Source organism: Sardina pilchardus, chromosome 8 (genome assembly GCF_963854185.1).
Source record: "Sardina pilchardus chromosome 8, fSarPil1.1, whole genome shotgun sequence".
NCBI lineage: Eukaryota > Metazoa > Chordata > Actinopteri > Clupeiformes > Clupeidae > Sardina > Sardina pilchardus.
Window position 1 is genome coordinate 3,178,403 of NC_085001.1, and position 16,379 is coordinate 3,194,781.

The 16,379-nt window shown below is 43.7% G+C and overlaps 2 protein-coding genes across 2 annotated transcripts; one reads left to right on the top strand and one right to left on the bottom strand.

Annotated features, from left to right (window-relative positions):
* Window positions 1-615: 615 nt before the first annotated feature.
* LOC134089372 (major histocompatibility complex class I-related gene protein-like) lies at window positions 616-10,085 on the bottom strand. Its single transcript, XM_062543813.1, has 5 exons — window positions 9,959-10,085; window positions 7,847-8,098; window positions 6,395-6,673; window positions 3,702-3,989; window positions 616-737 (listed from the first exon to the last, which is right to left on the bottom strand). Exons 1-5 carry the CDS (start codon window positions 10,011-10,013, stop codon window positions 616-618), a joined length of 996 nt encoding a protein of 331 aa, XP_062399797.1. The 5' UTR covers window positions 10,014-10,085.
* Window positions 10,086-12,370: 2,285 nt separating this feature from the next.
* LOC134088446 (tripartite motif-containing protein 16-like) lies at window positions 12,371-16,069 on the top strand. The gene is made up of 6 exons (XM_062542410.1): window positions 12,371-13,266; window positions 13,613-13,708; window positions 13,944-14,177; window positions 14,568-14,727; window positions 14,854-14,913; window positions 15,123-16,069. Exons 1-6 carry the CDS (start codon window positions 12,661-12,663, stop codon window positions 15,638-15,640), a joined length of 1,674 nt encoding a protein of 557 aa, XP_062398394.1. The 5' UTR covers window positions 12,371-12,660; the 3' UTR covers window positions 15,641-16,069.
* Window positions 16,070-16,379: the final 310 nt, after the last annotated feature.

A 16,379-nucleotide genomic window follows, 5' to 3' on the forward strand; every position in this document is an offset into this window, starting at 1 on the left:
CACAGAATCGTCAGACAGAATCTTATTATTGACTATGAAAGTGTAATTTCTTACCTTAAGTTGAAACACCAGAGGAGGAGCTGAAACATTCAGTCACAAAGCAATAATGAGAGATCAACCATGTACAGTACATGGTAGAAAAGAGGATAACAAACTAAAGAAGAACTAAATATGTATACATCCTTGCCTGAAATAATATGCATGTGAATAGATTGCTAGAAGTACAAAACTGGGAATTGATTTGAAGGTGTGTTGTTCTCCTGTGTGTGTGTTTACCTGTGTCTTCTGCGGTGGAGGTGTGTTGTTCTCCTGTGTGTGTGTTTACCTGTGTCTTCTGCGGTGGAGGTGTGTTGTTCTCCTGTGTGTGTGGTTACCTGTGTCTTCTGCGGTGGAGGTGTGTTGTTCTCCTGTGTGTGTGTTTACCTGTGTCTTCTGCGGTGCAGGTGTGTTGTTCTCCTGTGTGTGTGTTTACCTGTGTCTTCTGCGGTGGAGGTGTGTTGTTCTCCTGTGTGTGTGTTTACCTGTGTCTTCTGCGGTGCAGGTGTGTTGTTCTCCTGTGTGTGTGTTTACCTGTGTCTTCTGCGGTGGAGGTGTGTTGTTCTCCTGTGTGTGTGTTTACCTGTGTCGTCTGCGGCGCAGGCACATGAGAATGACTCCACCCACACACAGCAGCAGTGCAACTCCCAGCACGACCACAGGGGGCACTACAGACACAGTACCTACACCTGCCTCACGATCTGCAAATGAAAATTAATAATAAACTTTTTTATTTAACATTGAGGGCCAAATGTGATTACTAACATAGGTAGGAAAACCGGGCGAGAAACAGGTGTTCTGAAGTTGTGGTTTTAGGTCCTAAAAAGATTAGGGACATCCTATCAAAGTCTTTTTAAAGCATATATTGTCTCTGATCCTATCCACATCACCGGTTACATACAGTATAGTGATCTCTCACTGACCTCATCCAAGTGTTAAAAATCTAGGAGTTACAATTGATCAAGAACTTCTAGATAGTCACTTAAAGCAGATCACAAAAACTTCATTTTTCCATTTAAGGAACATTTCAAAGATAAGGAAGTCCTTATCCTTACCAGACGCTGAAAAATTAATCCACGATTTTGTCACTTCCAGGCTAGACTATTGTAATGCGCTATATGCCGGCTGCAATAATACCTGTCTAAAAAGCGTACAGCTTATACAAAACGCAGCTGCTCGCCAGTGCTTAATTTGTAAAGTGGGAGGTGCCGGAACGCAGATGATGGGTGGATCCGGCGACTCAAAAATAAATAAATTAATAAATTAATAAATAAATAACTAAATAAATAAAGGGTAGCCTACGCGGGACGACGACGCACAAGGATTCTGTGTGCACTAGCCTACAATTAAACCAGTTACCGAGTGCGGAGACAGAGTGCAGATTCGCATATTTAAGGCTTTATTTCGCCAACACTGCAAGAAAGTAAGCTAGCCAAGGTTATTTTAACCACAACGGACAACGCTCAGAGTAAAAGGATGAACTCCAAACAAGCACACAATAGGCCTACTCACTCAAAGTTCGCCCGTTAACTCTCCAAACACACGTTAACGCAACACAATATATTGAGAGTACCAGCAGAGAATAATTAAGACTTCATTTTACTTACACATATATCTTATTTGTCCAAAACAGCCCATACAGTATCCATAGATAGACACCTGCCTGCCTGCCTCTATTTCCCCACTCCTCAGATCCCGTGCAGATATGTCCTTTGGCAATCCATGATTTCACGTAGGGAATGGGATTGAACCGGGTAGCTTAAGCAGTGGGCCGACAAGGCCAATAGAGAGTTTTGAGGAGATGGTAGAGGGGGAAAGAGATGCTCTATTTGCTGCGCAAATCAAGTTAATCTGCGAAAAACCCCGCTCATGCACTTGAGATGGGGACAGTGTTGACCGCGGCCGAAAGGTCCGAACGAACCAGGCGCGCGGAAACCGCTTTTTGACCAAGGGTGCTGAATAACAAAATAATGAAGAATGTCCAACGATTTCTCCCTGCTATACATGTTTTGGATTTTGACTGCTAAATAGCCTACGTCATTAGCGCGGTGTACGGTTGAGGGCAAGACGTTTCATATCCTGTCCTTTGCAACCACAAATTCTAATGTTCTACAAATGCGACAGCACCAGGCGCGTCGCTATAGGTGTTCTAAAGATAAGGGGCTATACCTCGGCTGACCCTTCCATTTCTCGGGGGTCCGGGGGTTTTTCCCCCGGGAAAATTTTAAAATTGGGCTGTGAAAGATGCGATTTCAACATAGTTTGAGAAGGAAAGTAAGGCCAGGTCCCGGATCTCAAATTAAGCCTTGAATAGCTGCCGGATCCAACGTCGGAGGTTCCGGATCTTGTTCCGGCTTGTTCCGGCTCAAATTAAGCACTGCTGCTCGCACACTGGACCAAAAAATATGAACATATTTCCCCCATCCTAGCATCTCTACATTGGTTACCTGTTAAAAGTCACATTGACTTCAAAATTCTACTTCTAACATACAAAGCCATAAATGGCAGGGCACCCGAATATAAAAACATCTTCTAGTTCCATATAATCCACCTAGACCCTTACGATCACAAAATACTGGACTTCTTGTAATTCCAAGAATTTCAAAAATTACAGTAGGAGGCAGAGCTTTCTGTTACCGCGCACCCCTCCTCTGGAATAATCTTCCTCCCTCAATTCGATTAGCAGACACCCTCCCTATTTTTAAGTCTAGACTTAAAACATATCTCTTTAGTGCTTCCCATAGTTAGGTATGGTGCAGTGTGGAACTTCAACCACCTCAGGGTCTTATTGGAACGGACCACCTCTGCTGTGGGCTTGTGTGACGGGTGCCCCGATCATGCGTACCATGGTGGCTACTGACCACACCTGTGCTGGTGCTGACTACCCTCCACCATGCCTTAGCTATGCTGCTTTAGCATAGCGCTGTCATGGACTTCTCATGTGTCATGCCGTACAACTCCTCTTCTCCCCTCTCCCTCCGTCTCTCTCAACTCTCCCTCTTTCCTTCTCTCCCTGTCCTGTCTTTCAACTCCCTCTACTTCCCTCTCCTCCCTGCCTTTTCCCTCTATAGTATAATAATTTATATCCCCATTGATATGCTTATTAATACCAACCATTATGACTTATAGTAATACTAAGCCACTTTATTTCTCTTCCCTTTCCCCTATACCTCACCTGTGAGGTAAACCATCACCAGTCATCAGCCATCTTTGTGCCTGGCCGTCATCACACCTGAAGTCCCATCCCTCTGACTGCCCTACCATCGCCATCGCCATCCCTATGACTGCCCTACCATCGCCTGCTGTGGTTCCCTGCCCGGATCCCTGGTCCACGCATCCTAGCGACCCATTACTTTCCAAAATTACTAATGGATTACTAATGGACAATTTATTCCCTACACTGGACTATTTGAACTTTCTGACACAAATGACTTTACTCTACTGTAACTGACCCTAGACAGATGGGTTGGGCCCTTGAGTCGTGGATCTGTCTGAGGTTTCTTCCTATATGTATCTCCAATTCTAGGGAGTTTTTCCTTTCCTTTCCTCTCTTTGAATGTTTAACACTCTGTAAAGCGCCATGAGACATGTGTAATGTTTTGGCGCTCTATAAGTGAAATTAAATTGAAATTGAAATTAAATTGAAATTGAAATCTGAGAATTACCCAATTTGATGTCCAGCTTGTTGTCCAGGCTGAGGTGTTCAGCTGTGCAGGTGTAGTGGTGATGCTGTAGTTCCTCTGCGCTGACCTCCAGGCTCTTCCTCATCTGGTACGTCTCATCTCCATTAGGTAGCAGCTCCCCCCCAGTGACCTGGTGGTCAGACACGGGCTGGCCGTCTCTGAGCAGGGTCAGGTTGATGTGACGCGGGTAGAAACCAGTGGCCAGGCAGGTCACTTTGACCCCTCCAGAGTCTGGAAATGTTTTCCGGAGGAGCCTAACTCTGGGCTTCACTGCAGAGGATGAAATGTAGTCATAGCACAAAGCAATTATGACTCTGTCATGAGCTTGCATGAGCTTGCCTCTCATGGAAACTCCCCTGCCCCTGTCTTCAATCAGACCAGAGATACACACACATAGATACAGATACAGCGCCAGCAAACAAAGACTAATTCTTTAAGACTTTGACTCTGAGGAAGACGCAGTGCGTCGAAATGTCAGTTCTTAAGTAATCTGAGTGCTCCGGTCATCTCTGGGTTTAGTCTCAGAGTTGAAGTAGCCCAGCCAGCTTCTCTGATCCTGTGGTCCTGGACTGTGAGCACCGGAGCGCAAGTGACACCCTTCTTACAAGTTAAACAAAAATATACTTCATTAACAATGTATTAGTCAGAGCATCCATCTACAATATATATACTGGGAGGCCCAAGCACAAAGATGGACAGCGATGCTGAAAAGGTGACCTCATGTACATCAGAGCCACACATCAAAGCAGATGCCATAGTGCAGCCCACTACAACTCTCCATTACACTAATATTACGCCCCAACCACACCACTACAACTCTCCATTACACTAATATTACACCCCAACCACACCACACTACAACTCTCCATTACACTAATATTACGCCCCAACTACAACTCTCCATTACACTAATATTACACCCCAACCACACCACTACAACTCTCCATTACACTAATATTACACCCCAACCACACCACACCACTACAACTCTCCATTACACTAATATTACGCCCCAACCGCACCACACCACTACAACTCTCCATTACACTAATATTACACCCCAACCACACCACACAACAACTCTCCATTACACTAATATTACACCCCAACCACACCACACCACTACAACTCTCCATTACACTAATATTACACCCCAACCACACCACACCACTACAACTCTCCATTACACTAATATTACGCCCCAACCACACCACTACAACTCTCCATTACACTAATATTGCACCCCAACCACACCACTACAACTCTCCATTACACTAATATTACTCCCCAACCACACCACACCACTACAACTCTCCATTACACTAATATTGCACCCCAACCACACCACACCACTACAACTCTCCATTACACTAATATTACACCCCAACCACACCACTACAACTCTCCATTACACTAATATTACGCCCCAACTACAACTCTCCATTACACTAATATTACACCCCAACCACACCACACCACTACAACTCTCCATTACACTAATATTGCACCCCAACCACACCACACCACTACAACTCTCCATTACACTAATATTACGCCCCAACCACACCACTACAACTCTCCATTACACTAATATTACACCCCAACCACACCACACTACAACTCTCCATTACACTAATATTACGCCCCAACTACAACTCTCCATTACACTAATATTACACCCCAACCACACCACTACAACTCTCCATTACACTAATATTACACCCCAACCACACCACACCACTACAACTCTCCATTACACTAATATTACGCCCCAACCGCACCACACCACTACAACTCTCCATTACACTAATATTACACCCCAACCACACCACACAACAACTCTCCATTACACTAATATTACACCCCAACCACACCACACCACTACAACTCTCCATTACACTAATATTACACCCCAACCACACCACACCACTACAACTCTCCATTACACTAATATTACGCCCCAACCACACCACTACAACTCTCCATTACACTAATATTGCACCCCAACCACACCACACCACTACAACTCTCCATTACGTGAGCTTAGAATTATAAGGTTCTATCTCCGTTTAGGGTAGTTCTGAGATATTGAGCATCAAAGTTTTACATAGCTAGCAAAACTGTACTGTAGTACCTTTTTATTTTGCTAATAATTAACTTTTTTTTTTTTTTTTTACAAAAATTACACCACACAGGCATTAATAAGCACCTAATGGATCAGATGATGTCAAAAACTCAATTTCGACCAAAATGGAGATAGAACCTTATAATTCTCAGCTCACGATTACACTAATATTACGCCCCAACCACACCACTACAACTCTCCATTACACTAATATTACACCCCAACCACACCACACCACTACAACTCTCCATTACACTAATATTACACCCCAACCACACCACACCACTACAACTCTCCATTACACTAATATTACACCCCAACCACACCACTACAACTCTCCATTACACACCCACGACACCACGTGCCAACTCTATTGCACATTACAACCCCTCCATGCCATGCCAACTCTCCATTAAACTAATATTACGCCCACCATACCATGCCAACTCGATTGCACTAATATGACGACCCCACCATACCATGCCAACTCGATTGCACTAATTTGACGACCCCACCATGCCATGTCAATCACAAGAAATGGGCAACTTACCTTTTCTCATCACTTCATTTTTCTTAAGGTGGAGGCAATTCTTCAGGGCTTTAATGCAAATGGGGCCATACACGTTTGCACACAGCACCTCATGAGTGTTGGTCTCTACATGATTCCACACGGTGGCCCATAAACCTTCTGACTGTAGAGTGTTCTGGTGCAGACTGAACTGCCACTCTACATTATCCTCTCCATTAAAGGCACCCTTAGATAGGAGGGGTCCAGGGATGCCATCGTCTAGCAGCTCACAACCAGACAACTCCTGCTGCACATGTACTCCTTTGGGGAAGAAAAAGAAAATGCACCCACATTTCAGACTTACATATGTTCTTTGGAATGTGTGTGTGTGTGTGTGTGTGTGTGTGTGTGTGTGTGTGTGTGTGTGTGAACAAACTTGCATTGAGTGTTATTGGGGTACCCAGATAGCAAAGTCAGATTGGCAGATAGGGGCGCGCTGGTGGCATGGCACTTCTGGTCTGTCACTGGACCACCATTATATTGAACTTGTCATGAATATGAAGAAAATACATGAAACGTTATTGAAATTATGGATGAAGTATAACTAAATAAAATAAAAAATATAGTCCAAAAGTGGCAATATATTGGGGCATTTGTTCTCAACCCGCCAGTGGAACGCCAGAGAACCGATGAGGAAAAACGCCAGCAGAACGGCAGAGAACCGATGAGCAAAACACCAGCAGAACGCCAGCAGAACGCCAGAGAACCGATGAGCAAAACACCAGCAGAACGCCAGCAGAACACCAGAGAACCGATGAGCAGAACACCAGCAGAACACCAGCTCTGCCCCTAATGGGGCGCCAGTGGGCCGCCAGCCTCTTGCTGTCTGTAGTTCCCGTGGATTTAAGTACCACCTTGTAAAAAAATCTACTTTTAACTTTTTTGTAAATTTTTTAACATAATGGGTTAACTTATAGTAAGGGGGTATCAAATTCATCAAGAGCTGATGCGACAATGTCGATGAAGATTTCAGCCCAACTATTGAGTATAGACAGGGTAGATTTCAGCCCAACTATTGAGTATAGACAGGGTAGATTTCAGCCCAACTATTGAGTATAGACAGGGGAGATTTCAGCCCAACTATTGAGTATAGACAGGGTAGATTCCTCTCCCAAAGGAATACAGATATAGGCTGGGTGAACCCTGCCTGAACTTCCGGGGAATTTGAATTTCGCCCGGCAGCTCAGGCTGGACACCAGCAGATATTTTTCCTCTGTTCACTGCCAGAACCTTTGGCTCCAATCAGAAACGGCCATACTCTAGTCCTGGCACGCTATTGGCCGATGACGTGACGATAACGCAACTTAAACGACGCAAACTGCAGTAGAAACAAAGCGCAGCCTCGCCAGACTAATGTTCAATCTTAAAAGATTGAGCTTAGTATGGTAAAAACCAGACTAATACAGATACTCAATGGAGGCACCACACACTTACCACCTGTCAGGTTAATCTGGTGTTTAGAGAAGAAGGCTATATTTTTAACACGTCTATACAGGTCTCCAAAGACAAGGTCAGCAGCTTCTGGGGTAATACATGTAGTGTGTCTAGACTGCCGATGGTTCCAGCTGTTCACATTTGAATCGTAATAGAATACTTGGATGTCATCCAGCATCCCCACTGTGATGAACTCTGGAAACGGCGTGTCTCCGATGATAAGGGTGGAAAGAGCCCACAGAGAATGAGAGCCTGAGAATAGAAAGGAAGTAATCACATGACACATTCTGCGCATGAAAATGGACACGTTGAACCACAAGACTTTCACCCAGGATCCCTCCACTTCCTCCTTAGTACACTATTCACTAGCATCAAACCCTACACCTCATCAGCAGCTCATAGCATCAAACCCTACACCTCATCAGCACCTCATTCATAACATCAAACCCTACACCTCATCAGCAGCTCATTCATAACATCAAACCCTACACCTCATCAGCACCTCATTCACTAGCATCAAACCCTACACCTCATCAGCAGCTCATTCATAACATCAAACCCTTCACCTCATCAGCAGCTCATTCATAACATCAAACCCTACACCTCATCAGCACCTCATCAGCGTCAAACCCTACACCTCATCAGCAGCTCATTCACTAGCATCAAACCCTACACCTCATCAGCACCTCATAGCATCAAACCCTACACCTCATCAGCACCTCATTCATAACATCAAACCCTACACCTCATCAGCACCTCATTCATAACATCAAACCCTACACCTCATCAGCATTCACTAGCATCAAACCCTACACCTCATCAGCAGCTCATTCACTAGCATCAAACCCTACACCTCATCAGCAGCTCATTCATAACATCAAACCCTACACCTCATCAGCACCTCATTCATAACATCAAACCCTACACCTCATCAGCATTCACTAGCATCAAACCCTACACCTCATCAGCAGCTCATTCACTAGCATCAAACCCTACACCTCATCAGCAGCTCATTCATAACATCAAACCCTACACCTCATCAGCAGCTCATAGCATCAAACCCTACACCTCATCAGCAGCTCATTCATAACATCAAACCCTACACCTCATCAGCAGCTCATTCATAACATCAAACCCTACACCTCATCAGCAGCTCATTCACTAGCATCAAACCCTACACCTCATCAGCACCTCATCAGCAGCTCATAGCATCAAACCCTACACCTCATCAGCACCTCATTCATAACATCAAACCCTACACCTCATCAGCACCTCATTCATAACATCAAACCCTACACCTCATCAGCAGCTCATTCATAGCATCAAACCCTACACCTCATCAGCACCTCATAGCATCAAACCCTACACCTCATCAGCACCTCATTCATAACATCAAACCCTACACCTCATCAGCACCTCATTCATAACATCAAACCCTACACCTCATCAGCACCTCATTCACTAGCATCAAACCCTACACCTCATCAGCACCTCATAACATCAAACCCTACACCTCATCAGCACCTCATAACATCAAACCCTACACCTCATCAGCACCTCATTCATAACATCAAACCCTACACCTCATCAGCACCTCATTCATAGCATCAAACCCTACACCTCATCAGCACCTCATTCATAACATCAAACCCTACACCTCATCAGCAGCTCATTCATAGCATCAAACAATACACCTCACTTATATATGCTCCAGAGTACCAGCATGGCTCAAGAATATCATTCATGATGAGATCATTACTTTGTTTGAACAGATAATCATGACTAAACCACAAAGACAGTTAATCTTATTCTAGCTCAGGCTGCTCCTGCTCCACCTCATGATCCTCTTCCTGTCTGCCTTGAGATTGAGAGTGAGCTCCACACATGCTTCTGTTTCAGCTGCCTCCACTGCTCCAACTGAGTCACGGAGATTTCGCAATAACCAAGAGAGGACTCGTCATTATGCCACATTCGCTTGTTTACACTTATCCAAACTAACGTGGCAGGATTTCAATGAGTAAATACCTAAATGTCACTAGCAGAATCCCCAGTGTGTGTAGGCAACCAATAGTGCAGCCTTTCTGGTTAAATAATCTGTGAAAGCAGCCTTACCTGATTTCACAGGGAGAATCTGGAGTGAGCAGAAGAGGAACAGTAGCCTCAACATGGTGACGCATGTATCAATTCCTGCTTTCAGTTTGTCTGATGAAATATTGTGCTTTTAGTCTCTACCTCTTTCAGTGGGACTTAATGTGAGATGTTATTCTTTACTGAAATGTTTTGTTGGGGAAAACTCCACCCACACACTCAATATTATATTTTGTTGGAAAAAACTCCACCCATACAGATATTTTATTTTGTTTACTTGTTATATTGTCATCCTCACCCCAAACCTATCAATGAAAGGACTCCATCTCAAAGTGCTCAACAAGAGAGACATGTCCTCTTTAATGTCTGAATGTACACATGCTATTCATTAATAGGAATCTTGAGACTCTTCTACACCCTGAGGGTTAACACTAATTGAAATGAGAATCTTGAGACTCTTCTGGTTAACACTAATTCTCCTTTCTTTTTCTCCTCAGTGATTAAAGTTCAGGGTTCTGTCTCCAGAACCTGAGACCAGAGATGAGTTCTTACAATGTGTGTAAAAAACACTCAAACACACACACACACACACACACACACACACACACACACACACACACACACACACACACACACACACACACACACACACACACACACACACACACACACACACACACACACACAACAAGAGAGAGACACTTACAGTAGGCTACACTTTGAGTTTGTGTGTGTGTGTGTGTGTTAACTACAGTGGCCGACAGGTCAGACAACATGCAACTTATAACAACACATGCAAATCAACAAAACGCGTGCAAATAGACAAAACACAAACGACTTAGGAAAACATCCATCTTCATTTGACAACATGTGAACATAATTTAGAAAATACGCTGCAAATTCAGACAACAACTTACATTTCAGAAACGAGCTGCGAAAAACTCAAAACACGGGGGCGCTGTGGCGCAGCAGGCTACAGCGTCCATACCATTTACGGGTCCGAGTGCCCACGGGGACCCAGGTTCGAATCCAACCTGCGGTCATATCCCGATCCCACCCCATCTCTCTCTCCCACTTGTTTCCTGTCTACCTCTTCACTGTCCTATCATAATAAAGGCAAAGAAGGCCAAAAAATATACTTTAAAAAAAAAACTCAAAACACATTAAAATCAGAAACACACTCCGAAACTCAAAACAAAACCAAAATGTTTCTGGGGGACATTTACAGTAAAAGTGACGAACACCTGGCTCTGAATGATCAGGGCCAATATTTACAAAGAATTTTAGGGCTTAAAGTAGCTCCAGGCAAATCTAGGAGAAACTCCTAAAAGTAATGGGCTTGTCACTAACTTTAGGACTCTTTTTATTAAGAGTAGGCATTTTAACTCTAAAAGTAGCACCTCTGGTATACAGCTTCAAATGTATTATATAATCAATTTTAAAGTTTTAGTACATTTTCTTCCTGAAATCCACCTTGAAATCCTACCCCTTGTTGGGATCAGGGTAATCCTGTTTTTTTGGATCAAAAATATCCAAATCCTGCTGAAAAGTTTTGAACAACACAAACTGAAGGTTTGATCCATTTTTGAACTAGGATTGGATTACATGATCTGATCTGATTTCAGAATCCTTCTTTCCCTTTTGAACAACTCATTTTGCAGATTTGATCCAATCCGATAACCAAAATCCGATCAGATTAGGGCCTACCTTTGAACAACTGGCCCATGTTGCTCTGAAAAACCGACTGAAAAGTAAGACGGATGACCTGTTCCTGGATAGCAACATTTTTTTCCAAATCTGGATTAAATTTTGATCCGGATTAGCCTACATTTTTTTAACAACTGGCCCCTTGATGTGGTTTGGATCCAAGCAAAAATCGGATTTCATGTGATCTGTCACTGTTCAGACTTCAAAAGTGACATCCGCTTCAAATCTGAATGGGCTAAAAATCGGAATTTGGCTGGCAGTCTGAACGCAGCCATAAAAACAGGTTGAATCGTCCAATAGCCTACCACACAGCACCTGCTTATCACACAAATGACGTAGAATGTTAGGCTATTCAGCGTGTCATATTTCAAACAAGATTTTACTACTGCGCAATCCTCTTTTCAAAAATATAATTTTAGGCTACAGCCGACTATATAGTCCTTGTAAATATACATCCCCCTCCCCGTTGTTTTTGTAGGCCTACACTTAACCTATTTGTGTCACCAACAAATAAATTCCTTGTTTTCCCAAATGTTCCATACTGTAGATTTGAAATTTGAATTGATGTAGACTAGCCTAATATGAGAAAGTAAAAGTCCTGTGCCAACCATTCATTTAAACCAGCTGATTCTAATTAGCACAACTCTAGAGCCGCCAATCAGAGAGATCACCTGTGTTAAGTGCACAAGTAGAACCCATTAGTGGGATTTTAACTTCCTGAAGCTGGATTTTTCAACCTCTGCTTAATATCCAGCATGAGCACGTACGCTCATCCTGTGATTATTCGCTTCGTTTTACATGCAGAGCAAATATACAAAAACAACGAGCGACAACTAAACTCATCGCGCTGTTAGCCTATTTGGTGGAAATCTTAGTCAATGAGCGAACAAGGAATTGTTTTTCAAGATAGCCTATCTATCCACGCCCATTATTAAGAAACTAAACTTTCGTAGGCTACGTTGGGTAGAGCAGGTGTTGTCGTTCACGAAGCTTCGTAGGCTTGTATTGTATGTCCTTGTATGCGCTTAAGAAAAATGGCAGAAGCCACTCAGAGTAATCAGGACCTTTTTACATGTCCTGTTTGTCTTGATCTACTGAGGGATCCAGTCACTCTTCACTGTGGACACCGTTACTGCACGGGCTGCATTAAGGACTGCTGGGATCAGGAAGATCAGAAGGGAGTCTACAGCTGCCCCCAGTGCAGACAGACGTTCACTCCGAGACCCGTTTTAAACAAAAAGAATATTTTTGCTGAGGTTGTGGAACAATACAGGAAGAGCAGAATTCAACCTGTTGTTCCTGCTCCTGTTGTATGTGCTGGAGCTGGAGATGTGGAGTGTGACGTCTGCACTGGGAGAAAACTCAAAGCTGTGAAGTCCTGTCTGGAATGTCTGGTGTCTTACTGTGAAACTCACTATAAAGCTCACAACGATGTTAATCCTAGACGAAAACACAAGATGGTGGATGCCACTGGTCAGCTACAGGAGAGGATCTGCACCCAGCATGAGAAGCCTCTGGAGGTGTTTTGCCGTACAGATCAAACGTGTGTGTGTTTGCTCTGTGTGATGGATGAACACAAAGGCCATGACACTGTGTCAGCGTCTGCAGGGAGAAAGGAGGAACAGGTAAGGACGGCAGTTTGGGTATAACTTGGCCATAGCTTACTTCAAATGTAACTAATTGGAACAGGCTATAGACTCATAGAATTTCATAAGACCGCAATAAAAACGTTTGTGTGCAGAGAGTGAATAACCATGAAATCATTTATCTGTATTGAAGTAGGCCTAGGCTAATAAAACCAGATGGTCACGACAGCCTTCTCAGTAATCGGCTCATCATAATACACAGATCAACACCATAGCCTTGTGTTCAGGAGCTCACTATGATTAAGCAGCCCTTGAGGAATTGTCTAACATGTCCAATAGGCTAATTGTAACTGTAGTGTGGATGTGATTCATTTGTTCAACATAGACACACTTGGGAGAGACCCAGAGGAGATTTCAGCAGAGAATCCTGGAGAGAGAGAAGGAGCTGCAGGAGCTGAGGAAGGCTGTGGAGACACTCAAGGTGAGTAGGCCTACTGACCACAGGAGAGGACTAGCTGCCACTGTTTTAGGCCTCAGTTAGTGCTGAGTTAGTGCTGTTGTGCAGTTCGGGACTAGCGCTTTCTCCCAGTTAGCCAAAAGAGGAGTAATGCTCAGTCACCTTCTAGTTCCTCTAGTGCCACACTGCTTTGTGGAAGAGCTGAGTGAGGGCTGCTTCAGATGGATCATGTGTATTTATGTGTCTCGTTACGTATCAGAGTTCTGCACAGACAGCAGTGGAGGACAGTGAGAGGATCTTCACTGAGATGATCCGCTCCATTGAGAGAAGGCGCTCTGAGGTGACAGAGCTGATCAGAGGTCAGGAGAAGGCTGAGGTGAGTCAGGCTGAAGAACATCTGGAGCAACTGGAGCAGGAGATTGCTGAGCTGAAGAGGAGAGATGCTGAGCTGGAGCAGCTTTCACACACAGAGGACCACATCCATTTCCTCAAGGTAACTGCTGATAGGTTATGAGGGCACAGGATGTGCTGATGGCATTAATCTACCTCATGCAGCACTTTAACCCCATGACCTTTCAGATCTGTTTAGAATGTTTTTGTTCTGCTCACAAAAATTGAGTATGAGTATGTTGGGTTGTTATTTTCTTGACTCAAGTCGTAACTGAAGATAACAATGAACAGTATTTTCATACTGTCATTTGCTGTAGCCTATATTGTATAAGCCTGTCTGCAAAAAATACCATGGAATACGTGATCTATGATCTACTGAGATCTAGTCTATATGATCTATCCCCAATATCTGATTTCTGACTAGTGCCGTATGCTCTGTAGTGATATTGTCTTTCTTTGTCCTTCTCTCTCTGTGATGTGTTTCTCTATTTAGACATTCCAGTCAGTGAGCAGCACACCTGAGACTAAAGCCGTGTCCAGTACCTGTGTTGACCAAAGCCTTTCTTTTGAGGCTGTGAAGAAATCTGTCTCCTCACTAAAGGGGCAGCTGGAGGATTTCTGCAAAGAGGAACTCATGAAGATATCTGCCGCAGGTTGGTCACACTCCTGATATTCCTGATGTATTACTGTGTATATGTTTTATACTGAAGTAGATGTTTGTGTACATTTACACCGCTTTAAATCAGTTGTTTATAATATGACTGGTTCTTTTACTATAGTGGCTAAAGTTCAGGCTATGTTGCTTCCTGAACCTACAACCAGAGAGGAATTCCTACAATGTGAGTGTCATTCTATGCAGCACATTATTCCAAAACACAATTGAAGATCAAGCTTTAATTTAACACGTTTAAGAGTCATTGCATGAGAACCAGGCAGAGGTTGGAAGATGGGGGTCGGCCAAATTGGCTCATACTTTGTATATGTGATAAGTAAACACACACTTAACATTGAAGCATTCTGTCCTTTGTGTTGCATTCTCCATCATCAGATTCCTGTCACTTCACTCTGGATCCAAACACAGCTAATGGACTCCTCTATCTGTCTGAGGGGAACAGGAGGGTGGAGCGGAGCGATACGTCCCAGGCATATCCTGATCACCCAGAGAGATTTAATATGTATGCTGAGGTGCTGTGTAGGGAGGGTGTGTCTGGACGCAGCTACTGGGAGGTGGAGCGGAGTGGGAATGTTGATATAGCAGTCTCATATAAAAGCATCAGCAGGAGGGGTCATGAGTCTTGGTTTGGAGGTAGTGACCAGGCCTGGATGCTGTGCACCTACTGCTCCAGCTCCAGCTGCTCTTTCTATCACAGCAAAAAACAGACTAAACTCCCTCTAGTGGCCAGCTCCAGAATAGGAGTGTATGTGGATCACAGGGCAGGAACTCTGGCCTTCTACAATGTGTCTGACACAATGACCCTCCTGCACAGAGTCCAGACCACATTCACTCACACACTCTACCCTGGGTTTTATATCTCAGGTGTGAAATCATCAGTGAAGCTGTTGTGAGTGTTGTCAGTTGGGTATTGGTCTGGTATGAGCTGCATGGCCCCTGCTGCAGTAGGAGGCATTAGTGGTTCAGCTTTGGGAACTGGGCTCAGACTCCTCACAGATACACAGAGGAAGAGGAAGGATACGTAGTGTAGTGTAGCATAAATGTCCAAGTTCATATAATGGTCAGTATGGTATTGTAACATAAAAATGTAAGTTTGAATGTTTGCTTAAAGGTTTCAGGTTGTGGTTCGCTTGTACAAGTCTTACACAGTCGTGTGTTACCATTTGCACTAAGACAATATTTTTACAAAAAGTGTTTAACATTTCTTGTTTTACTACATTGATACAGACCAAGGAATACCAAAACACTCTGAATGTAATCAGCTGTGAATGTAAAGTCAGCGTCTGATTGTCCTGTCTGTCTGCATAAATAAAGGTTTGTTTGCCATATGGGTCCTACTGTGTTCCCTGTTTGGCAGATGGTCATCCTGTGTGAAAGCAACAGAATATAAAGAAGCCTCACAGCCTCAGGAAACAATTCCATATAGCCTGCACCACAAACAAAAATGCAAATGCATTGAGCTGTTTTGTGTGATATTTGAAATAATATCCACCCATGACAAAAACATATATTTTCAGTGTAACATGAGGTAAGATGCCCAAGAAGGAACTCACAGAGAAATAATAACTGATAGCATAAATAACTAGAAAAGCACTCAGAGAGCACAGACCTCTGCCTGTATTGTTCTTCCTA

What these genes read in the sequence shown, in the direction of transcription:
- LOC134089372 (XM_062543813.1), bottom strand. Translation starts at nt 10,013, where the DNA reads ATGTTGAGGCTACTGTTCCTCTTCTGCTCACTCCAGATTCTCCCTGTG. An exon ending in CCAGATTAACCTGACAGGTG is followed by an intron (nt 6,674 to 7,846) that starts GTAAGTGTGTGG and finishes TCTTCCCCAAAG; the next exon opens with GAGTACATGTGCAGCAGGAG. An exon ending in CAAGCTGGACATCAAATTGG is followed by an intron (nt 738 to 3,701) that starts GTAATTCTCAGA and finishes TTTCATTTGCAG; the next exon opens with ATCGTGAGGCAGGTGTAGGT.
- LOC134088446 (XM_062542410.1), top strand. Translation starts at nt 12,661, where the DNA reads ATGCGCTTAAGAAAAATGGCAGAAGCCACTCAGAGTAATCAGGACCTT. An exon ending in ACCACATCCATTTCCTCAAG is followed by an intron (nt 14,178 to 14,567) that starts GTAACTGCTGAT and finishes TTCTCTATTTAG; the next exon opens with ACATTCCAGTCAGTGAGCAG. An exon ending in CATGAAGATATCTGCCGCAG is followed by an intron (nt 14,728 to 14,853) that starts GTTGGTCACACT and finishes CTTTTACTATAG; the next exon opens with TGGCTAAAGTTCAGGCTATG.